General features: G+C 35.2%; 1 protein-coding gene across 1 annotated transcript in view; it reads right to left on the bottom strand.

Moving 5' to 3' along the window:
* Positions 1-4,127: 4,127 nt before the first annotated feature.
* Positions 4,128-20,582, bottom strand: part of LOC149772062 (C-type mannose receptor 2-like) — a 39,214-nt gene continuing 22,759 nt past the window's right edge. Inside the window, exons 5-9 of the mRNA XM_089947915.1 lie at positions 15,280-15,450; positions 14,369-14,482; positions 13,251-13,364; positions 7,757-7,871; positions 4,128-7,224 (exon numbers count right to left, since the gene is read on the bottom strand). Of these exons, the coding sequence (XP_089804041.1) occupies positions 7,074-7,224; positions 7,757-7,871; positions 13,251-13,364; positions 14,369-14,482; positions 15,280-15,450 (665 nt within the window). The 3' untranslated portion in view covers positions 4,128-7,073. The remainder of the gene's footprint in view (positions 7,225-7,756; positions 7,872-13,250; positions 13,365-14,368; positions 14,483-15,279; positions 15,451-20,582) is intronic.

Raw genomic sequence — 20,582 nt, 5'->3', positions numbered from 1 at the left:
AGACACAAAAACACTAATGTGATTCATGTAACCCAGCGATATACACAAATTCCTCAAGTGATCAGGGATAATTGTAATATTCTTGCTGTGTTTAACGGAGTTGATACTCACTCGTTACGAAATATTCATCAGACTTGGTGCAGCGAAGATATGGACATAATTAAGTTCACAAATGTATTTAGTCGGGCTCAGTTAAGCCCATGTGGATTTATCACGATAAATTTACATGATCCTCGAACACGATGCCGACTCGGTCTTGATACGATTTTTGGATAATAGCGGCAGCGAGGGCCCGCCTCCAAACTGGCACCGACACGATCGTGCATTTTCCTTCGATGTATCGCGATTAGAAAAACCTACCAGTGTTAGACGGGTAAGCCAATTCGTCGTTGACAGGGTTGTCTTACGGTTGATATCGCGTTTATTTTTTTTATATTTTTTTTTTTGCGATTTTCCAGGAAGGCTTATTTTGACGAAATACGAGTGAACCAATTAGAGTCTGCTCGCCCTCTCTGCTGCTGACCCACATCATTGGAAGATTTAACCTCATCTCATCAATGTCATGCACCAAATAAGGCCATGCAACACATACATTTCTGATTCCTGTCCAGTTTCCTCCACCAGATTATATGATATGATCCAAGTTTGAGGGTACAAGATTGGTAATGTCTGCAAACTGTCCAGTGCCAGTTGGGACAATAATATGCTTCTAACACCCAGCTGTCTATATTGGCGACTTCAACGATCATCACCCTGACTCGGGCCACTCGTAATTCGATGAAGACGGCGAACATTTGATAGAGTGTGCATTTAAACATAACTACCTTCTGCCCCTCGACACCAAGCAACGTGGTCCTTTTGTTCTGCAAGATGGCATAATGACAGCTCACAGGACTTCTGTGTCAGCTCCATTGATGACCATCCTCGGCCAGTAAGCCAAGCAGTTCTAAATGACTTCCCAGAAAGTCAGCATAGACCAATTCGTATCGTATTGGACCTCAAATGCCAACTATGCACAGCTGCCGCAGTGGCGTTGTTACTTCCTCAAATCAGTTTGAGTGAAGTACAGTGACATATTGGAGCGTAGCATAGTCATTATAACATCTCGCTGCATCCCAATCAAGGAATCGTACCACCGCTTTGAAAGAGCCATTTTCAAGGCAGCCACTCAGTGTGTCCCTCGTGTCCGTCTTCCAGTATATACACTCTATTTATATGAATATTGTCTTCTGTAGGCTGTAATTTGATTTGCTGACTTGGTACCGCTAACCAACCACTAGTTTAATCATCTCAATTGTCAAACCAAATGCAGCTGCTGGTCATTTACTACAAGTGGCAAAAGCGCCCATGAAGAAACAACACCAACATCAAGTACGTAATGAGTGGAAACAATACTACCGTCGATTTAGATGAACTAGATCAAAATACTCCAAGCGCTCTGCAACATCAAATCAGACAAGGCAGGAGGATATGAAAGTCCTGCCTAATTTCCTGAAACACCTTCGCCCGAAGGCAGAGGTATGGATCGTCGCATTGAACATCATGGTATCATGGTTGTACGAGAAAAGTGGATGCAGCCTTGTAGTGACAGGCAAAAGTTATTGAGATCCCTAAATGTGACAATGATCCCCATGATGCAGTTTGCTATCGCCCAGTCTTCTTGCTGTCAGTCGGTTTAAAATTACTGGCACGCCTTATTGTCCAAAGAATCGGTCCGGACTTGGAAAACATCATACCTGTTTAATAGGTAGGTTTCAGGCATGGCCTCAACACCTGTAATCAAACCTTACTCTGACTACCTTTGTTGAAAACGGTTTTCAGAAGAAACGAACAAGTGGAGGTGTTTCTCTTGATCTGAAGGAGGCATATGACACGATCTGGTATTCAGGGCTGTAATTGAGAGGGTTGCTTCGCTGATAGTTGAAAGTATAGAGCTATTCCTTAGCGGCAAGCTCTTCTGCTTACACATCTGAGAGCTCTGCATTTCGTGGTGTCGTCACTGTAATGGACTCCCACATGGATATTTTCTATCAGTATTTGTTGGAAAATGATTTTGTAGAACCAAGCAAAAGTAAGTGGAGTTAATTTTGTATCACTGTACCTAAACTTGATAATATATTCTTTATATGCACTGATTATATAAATGTGAAACGTGTCACAACAATGAATTAGTTATGAAAGCCATGCATAATTGACTGCATTTATGTAATTGGAAATGTAAATATGACAACAAATGTAACCTTTGGAAGGGATTATTGCAAATTTCACTAACACAAATATTAAAATAAGGTAGGCATTTGCATCGCATTATGGACATTATTAACATAAAATGATGCCGTTTGGTATACAATACTCTCCATCGAGAGTTCAACATTTAATTGATATGATAGCACACGTACCAGATAATTGTGAAGCCAACATCGAGATAAAACATCCAAAACGGTACATATATAATATCACTTTCAACTAATTTGGAAAGTCTTGATTAACTTAGTGATGGAAATATGAAAATTAATTTATGTAAAGGTGTGTTTGCCGTGGTTTCGTCACAATTTCAGAATGCATTGTGGAACATGCTCACCTTAAGCCTCAAGATGTTAAGTTCAAGGCTATCTCTGGATTGCCACAGCCTATTAGTAAATAGTATCTGATAAGATTTGGGGTATGACCTAATATTATCGGAATACCGGAACTTTTGTTCAAATTGTTCGACAATTGCTAAATCTGAGTAGGAAATACAAATCTCGGTGTTCTGAGAAATGTCATGGATCTGTAACCATTTTATATTCCATATGTAAAAAGCTGTTTGAGCTCATAATTGCAACTGTTTAAAATGTATGTTGTTACTAGTGATCGCGGCGTGGTGGAGCATTGCTTCAAACATAAATATGGTGTGGATTATCCTGTGTATTTTTATCCTTAGAAACTTAACAAGCACCATATAAATCATGATTCAGTCGAAAAGGAATGCTTGACTGGCCTTGCCCCATTTTAAAGTGTATATTATCCCGGCTTCTACTCTGATTATTGTATTCAGTGATATAGTTTATAAAGCTGACAACGAATTATGCGTTGTGGATTTCAGGATAGTATGACGAAATTTAAAAATTAAACAGTGATGATGATAGCAGTGACGATATGATGTGCATTGTCATTTCGCTTGTTTATATTCGTTATTGTTGTTACATTTACTGATGTCATCATTTAAAACAATATCGTAATCATGCAACAATTTTCACATACGAAGAGAGACACAAAGCCTATAGTGCACGTGCAAAGTAGCAAAGGTAGCATTGGTCTCTAAAAGAAAGGCGATATCGTAATACTATAGTTTATGTGCCAGTAGCTCGATATATCTGAAATTGTAATTGTGCTCCAAGATAGTATTTTAACCATTGAAAAGGTAAGCATTATAGTTGCATATGACAGAAAATTTTATTTTGGCAACTGAGGCAGCTATTATTTGTAATTTGCATACCATCGCACGTTATAGCTGCTGCGGAGATTATTATTATTTTACGCCCACGGCATACAGCGTAACGATGACATGGTCATCCGAAAACGTTTCATTTTTGACCAGTTGATGCGGCTAATTCTTACGCAACAACCTGTGCGTATATTTGATATATTAAAATAGTTCTTACAAATTTAATTCATGCACTCATCCAAGACGGTTTTGCTAGAAACATTGTCACTAGCCTATGCATGTTGAGGACACTAAACTTCAGACTGTAAATTTCAGTGAAAACAGAATATGGTGTCCATAATTTAAATAGCATATATCGATCTAAATGCATACAGCAACACAGTCTTTAAATAGCTTATCATTGAATCCATACGCTTAGAAATGTTATCTAATTAATTGTTATTGAAAACATATCTGCTGTTGAGATAAGCCACAAAAGCTTCAAATGTGATTAAATTGTAATTCGTATCATACAAAACAAAACAAAAGTAATATTAAAACACATTTCCATTGGCAAAGAAAAATAAATTCTTCTACCATGTTTATTCGAATGCTATAATGATTTTAATTAATAAATTAAGAGGCATTCGTCTCCGTCACTGGTAAAGGATAAAATAATGCAATGCTTTCAAATTGTACAAATATGACTTTGAGACTAAACAATCGTCAAGCGTATTTATTTGCATATATAAATAAATATAAAATACAAAATAACATTTATAAAGAGGATAAACTTATTTAGATGTTTAAAACAGTGAGAAAGATATGTAAAATCTCTTAGTATGTTAATGCATCTCAGGAGTTGCCAATAATAATTGTGTGTGCTTGTTTAAAGAAAAAGCATATGAAATGAAATTGTACATCAGTTGGACACATGTACTGATTAAAGGTATTAATATTTAAAAAAAAAAAACTCTTTACATATTTTGCAATCAAAACTCAGCCGATTCGAGTAAGGTGAATGGGTATATATAATATATATGTCATACTAGATAGTATAATATTTTTACAATTACGGTATTATGCCAGCATGCAATGGAGGTGAATAATTTAAATTCAATATTGACCAGTTTTAAAAATGAAAGCCAGATTTAATATTTCCGTTATTTGCATAACTTTGTTGTGTAAACAAATGATCAGTTTACCATTACGAATGAAAAAAGCCGATTTTATAATCATAGCAGTCACTTGTGTTGTTACACGAGTACATCATTTAGTTCAGTGACTATGTGGTTAAGGCAAGGTTCATTGTCATCATTAATTAGTTCTTCATTGTAAATTTGTCACCCACTCACATCAAGTTACTTTTGCAGTTCAATTAAAATCAACATGTGCCATATATTTGTCCATAATTGCACTTAAATACAATTCGACCCAATATGAATATGATGGAAAATTTCTGACATAATTGTTTTAGAGTTAACTAATTGTTAAAACATTCGATAGTAGTCAGAAAAGCAATTATATTATATCGAAAATATAAATATGCAGGTAATGAACTATTTTTTTTTTCATTGCACCACCTTAATCTCTTCCAAATCGCATGTAAACGGTATGGCAATGTTGTAGTACAACGCTGTTTAAGAATTTAAACACATCAGCAAATGCTATGTCTTTTCTAAGTTATCCGTGACTAAGGTAGGACAGTAAATATTTCTCAAATATTTGATGTATGTACAATCCGCAACACAAGTAACACATTGACGTGCTAGTGGTTTGCAAAACAATTAGAGAAGGTGAAAGAAACCCAACACAAGAACGATTAGATTGCTTTCGTTTGCAAAGTGATGGTGATCTTGAATATCTCAAACGTATGTATTCTCCCCCATCGCATTCACACAGTGAAAACTAATATTAGTGATATATTCACAAACTGACTGCCGAGACGACGTGTATGTTATACACACCAAAGAATATACTCACTTTTTTGGCAACAAAACGCTATGAAACCTTTTTGAGTTAGCTGTTATTTTCACTATACAAAAATTCAGACTAATGTAAAAAAAGCAGTAAATAGATAAACACGGCTTCGTTTGTTTTACACTGCTACACATGTTGACAAAATAATTATACTATGCGTCAGCTTTCTCTAAGAGGGCATATGAAAACCACATGTATTTCACATATCAAGACTGAGTCACCTGAACCACGTTTCTATCATTGTGAACACCACTAAAAGATAATGTTTAGTCTCTTTTCTGTTCCACTCTTAACATATTTCCATTAAGCGTGTATTCAATGCGCATATGTGGATTAAGGTGTTTCACGCTGAATTGATTGGATGCCGCAACCCAGGTGCTATGCTTTATTTTAGCACTTTTAAAATTTTATTCTCCTAAAATTAAATGGAAGATATATTTTGTGCCCCTTCTCAGTAAATCCTCAAGTTGGAAAATAGTCAATATTCTCCAAAGGAACATATAGTTATTGCATATATATAATTAAGGAACTCTAACACCCCTCTCTCCTTTATATTAAGCACACTCGAGAGTTAGTAGTGATTTTCCTCTATTGTTAAAATTTAAGGAATAACCCTTGCAATAAATACAGAATCTCATGTTCATATAATTTTAGGAACAAACATTATATGAAATGTATACATCGTCATTCTTAATTCCTTTTCAAGAGACTTGAAACATCTCAGGTGATGTATAGTAGTCATTTTAATTGATTTTATATTGCAGAATCAGTTGCATCTGTATACATTGCAATTTGTAGAAACAAACCAAAAATACATATCAACTGTAAATATACATGTCGAATGAAAAATATTCAGAACGCCTTATTGACAGTGATAAATCGATTGTTTGAAGTCTCAGCTGCCTTTATGTATAGTATGCTTGAATTAATGATGTGGTTTGCAATTTTTCAACTTGAATAAATAGGCTTCATATTTCTCTTAATTTTAAGTTTCGTATATCACTATGCATTGTCTTATATTTCAACTGGATGCTTTTATGTTTATATAATTTCCAAAACAGACCAATGACACAATGAAGAATCAAACAGTGATACAATGGGTGAAGCGAATTATATCTTAATAATTCATAGACCTAGATATTTTTGTAGATATTCGAGGTATTCAGAGGTTTGTAAGCTTAAAAATAGAAATGAAAAGTAAATCGAACTGGTTATCATGCTGTCGAATAAAAAGACTGAGAAAATTCCTACAAAGTTCCTCGTCTAATACTTGCATCATTGTAACCTGCATGAAGGACTAAGTTTTAAATGAAAATATCGAAGCTGGCTAAGCTATCACTCGATTTTTCATGTACAATACAGATTATTCACACTGTGATTCTAATCACAATGTTCAAATTAAAAAAGTATAATTTATAAATATATGTAACTAGGTACATTTTATCGAAGAAAAACAATAAAGCGTTTGATTTAGAAAAATGTTGTAATTTAAAATGTCGTCGTGACATTATATGGGTTAAACATCATTCTTTTCTGCTTAATTTTTTTCAATTTTTTGATTTTTGGGGCAGAGGGGGTTCATTCTTGCTGGGATGGCGCATTTAAGAATTAGAATTACATTTACGCACGACAACACTCTTTATAGAGGAATTATGGTCCGATCATTCATTATTTACAGTCCCTAATTTCAACACATTTCTTTTCGCCCTGACAAGTCATCAATGGTACAGTATGAGTCATGTGGTTTAACAATTTGATTGTACACGTTCTCGATGTTGTTCATTCTTATATTGTGTCCTTCTTCGTAGGCTTCATTTCTCTTCTCCTCGTGTTTCTTTCTAAAATTGTAAGTTTTATAAAGTGAGATCTCAAGAGGCAAAATTAACGATTAACATATAAAGAGAATACACATCGCTGACTGATATACCCTGTTCACTTGTGCACTATTGGTGAACTATAAACCAAATAAACCAGCTAGGTGCCCAGCCACGGTTTGCAAATAGCTAGGGATATATTTTATCATTACAGAGAATACTAACAACTGTTATTTCAAACATGTACCTAAACATCGAAATAAAATGTAAGCATTAAATAGGAATGGAAGCATGCTTGATTCAATCTCATTCAAATGCATATATATATGTAAATATTTAGACTTAATGTCAGATGCAGAAATTCTTGTAATGAGCAAGTTATCAAATTATCGATATGCAGTAAGTAAAGACCTTCTAGTTTCAAACTTTAACATCAGAACTAAATATCAAAGGTTCCCGTACCAGAACACCAGACATTATTCATACATTTTCAAAGACAATGTAGTAGCAGCTATAATAGCAGCAAGCTTCATAAGACTATTTCTAATATCATTACCTTCTCTGTATGAAGCAGTAGAGTAAAATAATGCCAACAAGAAGTACCAATGCTGACCCCACAGCAACACCTATGACAAAGACCTGTGGTTGTAATGTATTTGGTTTTCCTGGAGCTACAAGAAAGAATTTTGAAGATTCGTAAGCTACTGATTTATCTGACTGCTTGCTTACTTCTTTAGGAAACTCTTCTCAGTTTTGCAGATTATTATTTATGAACACATAACACTGTTAGATAAACTTTCATATACATAAACCGTTCAAAGACATCATAACACAATATAGGTAAATATGTAAAATATTTAATATGCAGCGGAACATCCCATTGTGAAGACTGTAAATCACATTTGTTATCTCTACATGATGCTCTCACTGCTCGGCCATATCTTGATGTGGTATTGGAGTGAAGGAGGATAAGCAACTTAGCCGAACAATCTGATCTGTTCGCGAATATTATCGAGCGCGCAGACAAAAAACAAAAATATTAGCGTAGAAAGACGTTTTTCCAGTATAATCCGATTCGTGGATCGAGTTATATTTCGACGCAATTATGCATTCAGCTACGTGCTGTAATAAATTTAAAAATCGTGATAATCGATGTTTTGAATTAACGATGTAAGCGATGACCAACAGACCAACGTAAACACATTAATCACGCTTGGATGAACTTGATTTTGGTAATCTCGAACCACCTGTACAGTTTACTGACATAAAGGAAGTGGCATAGTTATTAATGTATTAAGGGCATGCCACTTTTTCAGCAATCAATACATATATTCAAACAGAATAATTTGATTTGCTAATGCTGCACAGCCCTTAATCGGTATACAGTTATGTTAGGATCACACATTGTTGGCGAATAATATGCAGGCATAGTTTGTACAAGTGTAAGAAATGCCCATGCAGACATTACATGCATTTAAGTTATGCCAAATAGCTACTTGAATAATATGACTTTTACTATAGAGGAAGCTGCCAAGAGCCGTAGAGCACTATCATGTTAAAAACTGATAAACACTTTCTGAAAATATATTTCGAACAACGAAGGATGAATTTACCAGGTATCATCTACGCGGACTTCAAATGCTTGAACGTTCCACAGTCAAACACAATCCAAGACGCCGAATGAGTCCGTTTGGGTTTTAATATTCTTTGCCAATATGAGACGGAACAATTGAGACACCATTTATCTATCGTGGCAAGGACTCGGTCAAGGTATTTGTAAATCGATCGAAGTTACGGCGAAATGAATCAGTAATCAGCTTTTCTCCTCATGGATATGATTATAACTGGCAATAACATTCGGGGTAACGACCAAACCCATAGTGCCCAGAATTTGCGATTCATAATACAGATAATTCCCACTGTGATTCTAAAGATCGATATGTTAGATATTTCATCATAATCATTATGATCATACTTGATTGCCTCATTGGGCTGAGTAACTTCCGCAAATATTATTAGACATGCTATATAATACCAAGTGCACTTTCTACGTGACTAGGTAAAATCAACAAGAGTGTGACGACCCCGTTGAGGGTATAGACACATAAGCTAATAAAATAAAAGCTACGATAGAAGCGAGATCAGTTACAGCGCCTTCTAAAGCAAAACAATAATAAAAATGTCTCAATTAAATGTAGATGTATTCATATGCCGACTGTACTTCAGCTGCGGCATCTGTAGTGATACGTATACCTAGAGATATGAATAAAGCTGACATACTTGTAATATTGTGGTTTTTCCAGATGGGAAACGATTAACTGTCAAACAACGTTTCGCGACATCCTAGTACAGTATCATATCAAGATTCATTAATGAGCCAGTATGTGTGAAATGTTAGTTCATCTATATATTTCCCCGTCTAAACCGATTCGTGGTAAATATAAAAGGGCAGAGCAATCAATGTTTTGAATGGGCGCTCTTGTCTCCATTGCACCCTGCTACCGATAATAGGTATCAACCTCAAAATATAAATTCCACCTGGGTGAACTTGAGGTTGGTAATCTAGAATTTTCTCGATAGGTTGCTGATATCAGTAGATTTGGACAAATTATTCCAGCATAGCTGTTAATGAACTTGTTTGGAATAAGACATGCAGCCATTGCGGCAATCAATTTATTAATGTGTTTTTATTTTACAGTTTAGAGTCGTTTTACCATTATCTTTCATTACAATATAAAGGCTTAGTAATTACTAGAATAAGGCATTTTCATGCAGACCTTGCATGAATGTATGTAGAACCAAAACGTTGCTTGATGCGTATAACTTATGCATCTTAATCCTAATTGTACACATGTAAAGAACTGACTGGACAGGAAATAAATATACAATATATTGAGCATCAAACAACAACACTGTTTTAAAATGAGTAACTGCAAGTTTAAGTCAAGTCAACCGTTTTGTACGATTGTGAGAGAAACTTCAAAATTAATATAAAACACAACAAAGAACTGAATCGTCCGCATGGCAGATATTTTTCAGCGTAACACCTAATTTCTAACAATACGAAGCGGGATATAAGGGCCCGGCGATGAAAGGACCAGAGGCAGGAGCTACACAAATATATTTGGCAAGGACGGAAACCTGATATTGACAGCAGCAATTTGCATGCTCCTTCTGAAACGAAAATTTTGTAGTCATATTCTTAATTAATACAGCTGATATTGGGAAATCACAAGGTATTTGTCTTGCGTATTTACGTTAGAGCCTTCTACCCCTCCACCTTGACACTCATATGACGAACACATACACAAGCGCGAACGTTACCCACAGGAATTTCTGAGGGAATAGAGTCACATGCATTAGAAGGAAGTCACCTGATAAGAAAATAACGTAACCAGTATCTCATTACTACTATGTACACGCCCATTAACATCGCAAGTTATTAGGCCGCACGATTATATACATGGTTAACATGACTACAATGTTTGGAAACGAAGGACACTGACTTAGTCTTTACATATAGTGTTGACCGTGAATACAATTGCAATGTTGTGGGTGGATCGGCATTTGCATTTGCTTGTTAGGTCTCTCTCTTTATGTAATCTAGCAAGTGCCTCTTGTACAATATTATATTAAATTATACACTTATTGAGCGATGCTCAATGGAAAAACACATTTAATCAAGATATGGTTATAATATTCCGGACCAATATCTCAGAGCACAAGTATTATCCTTATACAAGAGCCACAATCGCCTTTACAAAAGCTATTCAATTTCTAATCTGGTCAAAAGGTTAGCAAGTATTTGAGGGATCTACACATAATTAAAATACTATGCATGTTTACCAATAAAAGTAATCATTTATGGGTATGCAAATAATAAATCACGAAATATTAATTAAATTCGCTTTCATACTGGCTTATTTTAGGGGCATTGCACACGCAATGTTTTCACATCACCCTCTTAAGTTCAAGAAAGTATGGGCTTTTTTTGATTTACTTTTGAAGGCTTTGCAGTGGCAAATATAGTAATAGCGATATACTGCTGATAGGAATAGTATCGGTTAGAGTCTAACTGACTGGAAACAATCTGTTTCTTAATACCGTAATAGGAGAACCGCAGAACTGTCAGTTGGTAGGCAAAACAAGCCAGTATACTTGTGCAAGATCGATGTCAATTTGGTTATGTACATCTATATTTCTTGTAACTCCTGGTACATGATTTTATTTAATGTTTGCAACTTTTATTTATAGCTGTAAAATGCAGAAAGTCTTTAGTTAAAGTTTGCTTCTTGACTTGAGTCTAGCAAGAGCGTGTTAGTAACATAGGCTCTATAAATATTTGTTTAAGTAGGTGTTGATAGTTATTAATAATAATCTTAATACTAAGAATTAATGGTTCTTTTGGCTTACTTTCTCGCTATATGACTGAGTTTCAATGTGTGTGGAAGATTACAGTAGCTTCTAATTCGTTGGTCTAGGAACATGAATAGGAAAGTTCAACGCAAAATGAGAAGTAAGATAATTCACGTTGCGTCTATTGCGACATATAGTCGAAAAAGATGGTTTATATAAAGAGAGAATTGACAGTCAGTTTCTTCAGAGATTGGAATCATTCTCACTGCTTGTTTTCCTTTTGTTTTATGTTGCACTTAGATATAAGTCGAGAGTAAAATCACATGTTTGGAATGTTCAGTAGAAAAGGATGGTGCTCATTATTGAGACCATAACATTCATCTGGACCTGTGATAAATTATTCGTAGGAATGATAGACAACGCCATCTTGCCAACGTCACGGTTTTTTGCGGACCAGTGCATTTCCGGTTTAGGAATTTATAAGGAAATTTTCATTAAATTACGACTTTAATAGACCTCTGTAAGGATTATTTTGGATTCACTTCATAATACTGTAAGTTCCATTTTCATTTATAACTTTGATAAATAAATTCTTTGTTAGTGTATACAAAACATGTCGGTTTTGCTTATTTCTATTACTCAGTTTCTGACCATAAAGTTGTTACAAATTTCAAAACGAGATACCCTTAAATCTTTGGGACGTTCAACCCTCTGGACCATCAAGTATGTCATTGGCAAGTTAGGGGCACTTTGTGTGTATCAGTTTACAGATACCAAGTCTATAAAATCAAATGTATAAGCATAACCTGAACAGATATGTTTCCTTTAATACTAAGCATATATATATATAGATAGATAGATAGATAGATAGATACATAGATGGATAGATAGATGGATAGATATACGTGCATGTCACAAATTGTGGTGGTTCATACACCATCATCAAAACATTGCCAAACGTCTGCAGTTCACCCGGCACGAAGTTGGTACGTTGTGTCCAATATTATATTTTTCTTTAAATCACCTGGAGATATTTAGTTGGTCCGTCGTAGTCATGTACTTTAATGCACGTGTTGCTAATCCAGCTGATATCAGCAGCACCCCGACTAGTAAATGTAGACAAATCCGCTTTTTTGACACACCTGATCAGATCCAAATCAGCGCTGTGTCAGGCTGAATACTCTTCTTAAATATTGATATACATTTTATATACTATCAAGTGCACATTCTAACTAACAAGGTAAAATCAACAAGAGCGTGGTGTTGGTGAAAGATAGGCTGACCGCAGCACTTTAACAACAGTATGCCTACACACAGGACAGTTAACATAACTTGCAAGGGCTGAATCGAATAAAACCGTTGTTGTTGTCTTTCTCTACTCTTCGTCTGGAATTGGTCAGTGTTAGGCAAGGACTTGTATTGCAAAGCATTGCTTTCCGCAATGCAGAAATTGGGCGCTCAGTTGGAGCCGCTACTGCGAATATTTGAAAGTTATTGCTAAGATGGATTCTTCAGGCACAATATTTAAGCTGCTCTAAAAAATATGTTTATCATACATGTATAATGAACATAACGACGATGAAACCCTCATTGATCCAAAAATATTGTTGTAAAATATTTTTAAAAAATAGCAAAATATGACATTTCTATCAAAGTGATGCTGAGATTATTTCTCTGATTAATTGTGTACGTACGTGTTTTCTCACAGATATACCCTCTGAGTTTTGAACAATCGTAGTCGTTCCACATTTTATTAGAAGTAACAACTTCCGCACAGTTCTCGATGTAAGCAGTATTGCCAGGCTCACCTTGAATTAGTAAAACGAATCGTTAAAGATAATGTACAAAGTACAAAACTGCAAACAAAGATGACAGTCTCTCTTCCGGTGCTATTGGGACCTCCATACAATTAAAAGTACTCGTACATTTATAGAATTTATACATGACTAAATCTGCGTAAAACAGTGGCATTTTAATATTAACATTTTGTATAAAATATTATTTTGCAATATGAATGCTTCTTTTGAAAGTAAAATATACATACAACAGTTTTTGAGATCATCACTTAAGGTACAAATTTGATAGACTATTAATTGCTTAGTTTCGTTTCTCGTGGGTCGGTTGTTCTTTCCAGGGTTTTCCCGGGATCTTCCTCCACCACTAATACTGGCCGCCATGTTTAGCCTATCGTGTGCTGAAAAATGGCGTTAAACCATACAACAACAACAGCATCAACAACAACAACAACAACAACAACAACAAGGTTTCTTTTTGTCCATCATTTTATCCAGTAAAATATTATTTGAAAAAGATTTTATTTCAAATTCGTTTCTTCACACCCATTTAATATAAGTAATATCCTAATGGTGCTTGAACTGTCTTTAATGTTTGTGTCATTAAGTAAATAACTCTAGCAGTGTTCTTAGTTTGTTATATATTTTCCAACGAAATCTGCAAAATGCAATTTAGTACATATATGTTGCTGTTTGCATCTTTCTCAGATACTAGAAATGACATTTTGAAAAATGCTTTTACTAATGGCTCCTTTGCTACAAAAAACTTAATCATCTACCTAACGTGATTTTCTGTTAAAGTATTGCACATATGCAGATGAATAAAAATGGGTAAATGTAATAAAATCCCAAAGTACATATTATCCGAAAATAATATACATACCTCCATCTACAGGACCACTGTGCTTAAACAAGATCCAGGCATTTACAATAGCATTATATTAAGGAAATGTGACCGCCATGATCCAATGCATGACTTGAAAGAAACTTCAATAAATAGCGTTACAATATGTATATACCTTTTGCCCAGTTGACATATGTGAATTGCTTTCCGTTAGCCCATGTACGTTTATGTTCCGGATGCAACTTTTCTGAACCTATCCACAATGTAGACTTTATCTTCGACACTATGCCTGCAAGGCAAATTAATTTTTTTCAAAGCTTTAGGTCATACTTTAGATAGAAAGATTATTATATTCTGTATTAGACATTTGGACAATATGCATGCAGATAAAATAACATTCTACTGAGGAATTATGAGCCCCAGCACACAAATGTTTATTGTTTACAAATGGCGTTACTTGATTGTCCTAGGGCTTGTATCAATTCAATTGCTAATGCTATAATTGGTGCCCATTATGTAAATTATATGTCTGTCCTTGAAACTATCCGATAAAGTATATTCAATTTAGTGTCCTGTTTGATCAATGAAAGATATAAATTAAATGATGCTTTGAGTTTCATAATCCATTTTAGATTATAAATTAAGAGTTTAAGACTGTGCGAAAATGATCTCACCAAACCTTATATGATGGAGACATATCATTGAATATATTTTAATACGAAGCCGTTCAATACAGTAAATAACATAATATATCCCATTCCTTCATTATACACCTACAAATATCGGTGACCTGGAAAAGCAATTCCGAGGGTTAATGAAACGTTTTGCATTTAATTTATGTTGGATTGATAGTTAAGGTTACTTATTCTGAATACTCCACCTCTTTTATATCCTCTTCTAATATATATATATATATATATATATATATATATATATATATATATATATATATATATATATAGAGAGAGAGAGAGAGAGAGAGAGAGAGAGAGAGAGAGAGAGAGAGAGAGAGAGAGATAGTGAGAGAGATATGACATAATGTGGTATAAAGACTAAGAGGAAAACTAATTACGATGAAATATGTACCTTGTATAAACTTCTGCTCCTCAGCTGTTTCAATGACGATCAGCATGCCACCGTCTTCCCTGCAGATGTCAAATGCGTTTGTCCATGTCAACAGTGCACTGTCGAATTTGTAGTAATGGCCTGTATTGTTATCTTTGATGTACGAACTGGCTGCATATCTGCTCAAATTTACTAAATAATAATAATAATAATAATAATAATAATAATAATAATAATAATATAATAATATATAAACGAATAATAGTAATAATAATAATTATATTACTAATGATACTATGATAATTATGATAATGATAACTGTGTAAGCAAAGATACGTAAATAAACATATGTAGGTATTATCGATATAAGACAGGGTAAGTGCATAATACACATGGTAGGTTAATATTTGTTTCAATTCAATGCATGCAGCATGGGTTTAGTTAACGTGCAGTTGAAAGTGAAACTACAGAAACGCAGAATTCGCACACATGTTTTGTGTCACCAGCCAATGCCTATTTGGACAATGTGAGAAAAAACGGCAATGCTAGTACATGATGGTGATGTGTGAAGAACTTATTTGTTTAATTTTATCAATTCTGAGGCCCATCTAAAAACGATAATGATCAACGACACATGTACCATCTTTTCACACTGTGTACGAAATATCCATCTTCATAAAATTCAACTTTTTTTAAAATCGACGAATTTGTATTGTTTTATACATTTTATATATGTTTGAGTTACTTCGCTTTTAGTTTGCTCAAATTAGCTCATATGAAGTTTCACGACAACAATCACCAAAATGAACGTGAAACTGAACTATATACCAAAATTGTGAAATTATTCCTTTTGGAATTTACACCATGTTACACTTACCATTTGTTTTTTCTCACTCAGTCGCAGTGCATCTTTGGTCAGTTACTTGCTGACAAATAGCTTTATCACGTTGCAAAACCCCAAGGGAAACATCACAAACTTGAACACTGAGTCTGAACTTTTCCTTAACAGCGCAAACTTTAAAAGTGAGGATCTAGTTGTAGTATCTGATGTATATGTCGAATGAACCATCACTTTCTGAGTAGTAGTAGTAGCAGCAGTAGCAGTAGTAGTAATTAATTGTGGCAGTTAAATCAAATTTCTCAAATGTTATTACTACCACTTGGTAAGGATTAATTATATGAATGAAAACGAATGCTAATGCCGATATAGTCTTTCGAGTTCGCATGCTATTTTATATCCAGTCCACTTATACTTTGAGACAGTATGGTCTCTTATCGTTATATATTCCTTATGTGACCTCTCTAATCACATATAATGACTAAAAGTCAGTCCAGTTTTATTTGCAAGTAGTGGCGAACATGTATTCTCAGAATTGTTTTTATTCTACACCCAGATCCCTTATATAGTTTTTCACATGGGCATATATAAGGTTTAAAAGAAATATGAAGCACATAATCTTTTCGCAGACAAGACTATATTAATATTGGATTGTCGAAAACGTGGCCTTGCTTTCTATGTCCAAATTCTTTCTACAGTTCTACGTTATAAACAATACACATTAAAGTTACTACGTTTAATCCTGAATAAATAAAAACGCTGTGTGACATCTTTCATGGTCTTATCGAATCATATTCTAAGAGTTGCATCATATTTGTTCAAGCTTCTGGTATATTTTCATACCCCTAAAGTATTGTATAGTTTTCAATAATGTCATCAAGACTCCACTACCAAGCCTGTCACTTTCCATTCAACTGCATGTTTATTTGCCGTTCAGTCCATGGTTTCGAGCCTTCATCTCTCGGTAGGCTATTAGGTTGTTCCTTGTCTTTTCGTGTAGTAGGTGTGTAGTTGTGCAAAACATAATGTTTTCGACACGGTGGTCATAACATATGTCACGTATTTCACTCTAGCAATTTATGAAATTATTTCTCTTGTAAATCCAATACTCCACAACCTAGCATAAAATAAACCGTTTCAATACGCATTTTCGAAGTTATCTACGCAGCAATTTACCTTCAGGTACTCAAGCGGTCCGAGTGGATGCGATGCATACTCAGTACATTATCGTTAGGACTGAAGAGAGTCTAACTCACTCTTCGCACCATGCGACGAGTGAGCACCTATTGTTTCTAGCTATGACACCTCGTCATTGAACTCCAAGATCAGCAGCAATAAATTCACAGACGTAGGTGGGAGAAAGAAGGGGGTCGAAAGATTGACAATAAAATGCATGGGAGAAGTTTGAGAATGATCGGAGAACATCCTAAATGCAGATCTGCAGGAGAATGTGGGAAGTGTAGTGTAAGCCTTAATCTAATTAGCTTTGAAATATCACTTGACAGTAAAAGTAATCAGACATTCCACACTGGACTAGAACTGATACACACCAACAGCTGGTTTATGTTATACATTCACTAGGGTTTAAGTTCCATGGGAAATATACACTCAGGGCAGACTTTGCTCCCCTTCCAAGCTGTATTGATGTCTTGTATATAATAAATACTATAGAACGCCTTCTACAGTTAGTCTTAAATAACAAATAACATTACAGGAAGGGTGACCTAATTCCTTTCTACGATAGCTTTTACATCATAATGGAGAGGCTTGTTATCCATAGCACATGCCCCAATAGACAACAGGTCAAATTAAACAAGATCCTGACAGAACTCTGGTGATTATAAATACAAGGTTATGGACGCTGTATATGTATATAAGGCGGGGACCGCGAAAATTGAGTGAGGTACTGAGAGAAAGGTTGATTAATGTTACGAATGGCGAAGAGCTGCGCATGAGTAGGAGAAAAGAGCCGGGCAAGGGAGCGGTCTTTATCGCAATCCTAGAAACGTTATTTGCCTCTTTTGGGAGAAGATCCGTCAGGCCATATGTAGTGTAGCAGATTTCAACCAGAAGAGTTCTAGAAACAATTACATTCTACACTAGAGATAAGATGAACCGACAGAGTGTCCAAGGATCCTATATGTTGAATTAATATCTTGTACGACATAAAAGGGAGTTTTTACCTGGAAATATGTAAGTGAAGTTGCAGTGGGGGCTAGAGTTAGTCCTGTCCAAAGTGTACAAAGTTTGTCCTAAGTTACATTGATACATGTGCGGACTGATGAGAGGTATAAGGTGGAAAACGAAACGAGGATCCTTAATTGTTGCCAGGACACTGGGATGCTCTGAACCATTATAAAAAACTCCAAAGATATTAATCTTTCAGGATATAGTTACGTAGCGTAGGATAACATATATTCTTGTCTGTCGTAGAAGAACGATTAACCATGTACATGATCAGTAAGAACAATAACGATAAATCAGTGTAGACCGGATTAGTCTCAGACTTTAGTGGGTGTATTAAGCACAGATGTACCAAACTTCAGCAAATCAAATACGGCGGGATTCAGGTTGGAATTTGACAATTGTATGGTTTTATCGTATCAATACATATAGTTGAATAGCACGTAAACTGGTTGAATCAGCTCTTGACCACCATTACCATAAACCAGAGAATGTGTCAGAGTCAATCACAAATTATAAGAGAAATATAATGTTACATTTTACAGAACAAATGTCGTCACATCATAGTTCACTCTGAAACGAGGGATCTTTGCAAGTTGTACCATCTCTGGTATTCTGTTTCACGTGAGCTTTAAACGCATACTCAAAGCAACAGAAAGGGATAATATAGAGAAAACACACAATGAGCCAATGGGAGATTCATGGATGAATTAACAGTCACCACTGTTTCACATATTCTGGCATGATGGGCATTGACAGCATTGCAATTGCAATACTATCCCATGCGGCGAGACTAGTGTATGGCATTCTGCAGTCACACAAAATGCACCGATGGGGAGTCAACACAAATCCCGAATATCCTCTTTGCGTCATATCAACATACCATAAGTCACTAATATAAATCCGAGTCTAAAGAAGACATGACAAGGTCCTCTGAAGAGGGAAAGAAAGAAGAAAAGACCAGCATAAATCACCAGGACAAGATTTATCCAATCTGTCAAAGAGGAAAGAACCAGTAAAACATTGCCACAGAGGATGGGAATCACCAATGACACATAATTAGGACTCAAGTGTGGATGTCAGAAACAATTGTGTTTTTCTTTATTGTCCATACGTCTGTACGTCTAGAGTTTCTTAGAGTCATTACAGATGCTGGTGGCTATCAAGTTGGATGTATATTGGGAGGAGAAGTGTGACGAGTCTCATTAAAGACACTTGGAAAGTATATAGCACAGCTGGAGACATTTAAGAGAAAGGATATAGTAAATAGGTTTTGCCTTAGAGGTGAGAAGTTGTAGGTTTCCTGCTCAATCGGTCTGGAACTTGTTCATTCTCTAGGGATAACAGATAACAACTGAAAAGTGAAGGTTCATGCAATAGACAAAGCTGTTGAATAGAGCATTGATGCTGGCTATGGATACAACGCACGGATAAGAGCTGGCTACCTACTACCAACATATAGAGACTGATCATCATTGTCATTTCCCCCTTCCACCCTATAAGGGAGGTGTTCCTGAATAAAGGCTGAAACATTCAGTGATAGTTGGTTCCAGCTGGTGATAGTTACGGCATCATTTGGATACACTGCATTTCGATAATGGATATGATATATGGCATGGTCTACTTCTAGATACCACCGCCTTGCTCACAGACGAATCAATTTCAAACCGGTGAGAGGCAAATACTTATTCTTCAATTTAAAAAAAAACAAACTAATTATGTTTTATGCGGTTTTATACCTTACCTTAACCCAAGAAAACATAAACGGCTAACAGCTGATGTTGTGAAGTCTGCTACACCAATCTGACATACATTTTGATAGACAATTACGACAGCATGAAAAAGAACATTTGCTTGCACTGATTAAAAAACAGATAGATTTATTTTCGTGGATGAAAAACTTCACGTCACGTAAAAATACTGAGTTTTATATACATCATTCACTCACATCGAACAAACATACTCACGGTATTGTCGCAGAATGAACTTGCAATATTATTTTGCCTTTTATTTTTCTACTTCGGGAGTATTGTTTTGTAATATATTTAACAAGGTCGCTAAGTAGTTCGTTATCTTGGGCATTTTCGTAAGCACACACAAACCGCATCGTAGTTTCTGTTCTCGGCATATGTCAATGTTCTAGAGTTTCGTTGTATTGTGCATTATTTTAATTGTGCTATTAGATTATAATACTTATTGATACATTTCAAAATGTCATCTAGATACATTATAATGTTGAAATATTTAAAATGACACCTTTTATGTTAGCATATATCAACGTGCCAAAGATTGTCATGAGGGT

This window comes from Sinohyriopsis cumingii, unplaced genomic scaffold (genome assembly GCF_028554795.1).
Source record: "Sinohyriopsis cumingii isolate HCF-2022 unplaced genomic scaffold, ASM2855479v2 utg001518l, whole genome shotgun sequence".
Classification (NCBI taxonomy): domain Eukaryota; kingdom Metazoa; phylum Mollusca; class Bivalvia; order Unionida; family Unionidae; genus Sinohyriopsis; species Sinohyriopsis cumingii.
This window is presented reverse-complemented; position numbering and strand designations above follow the sequence as displayed.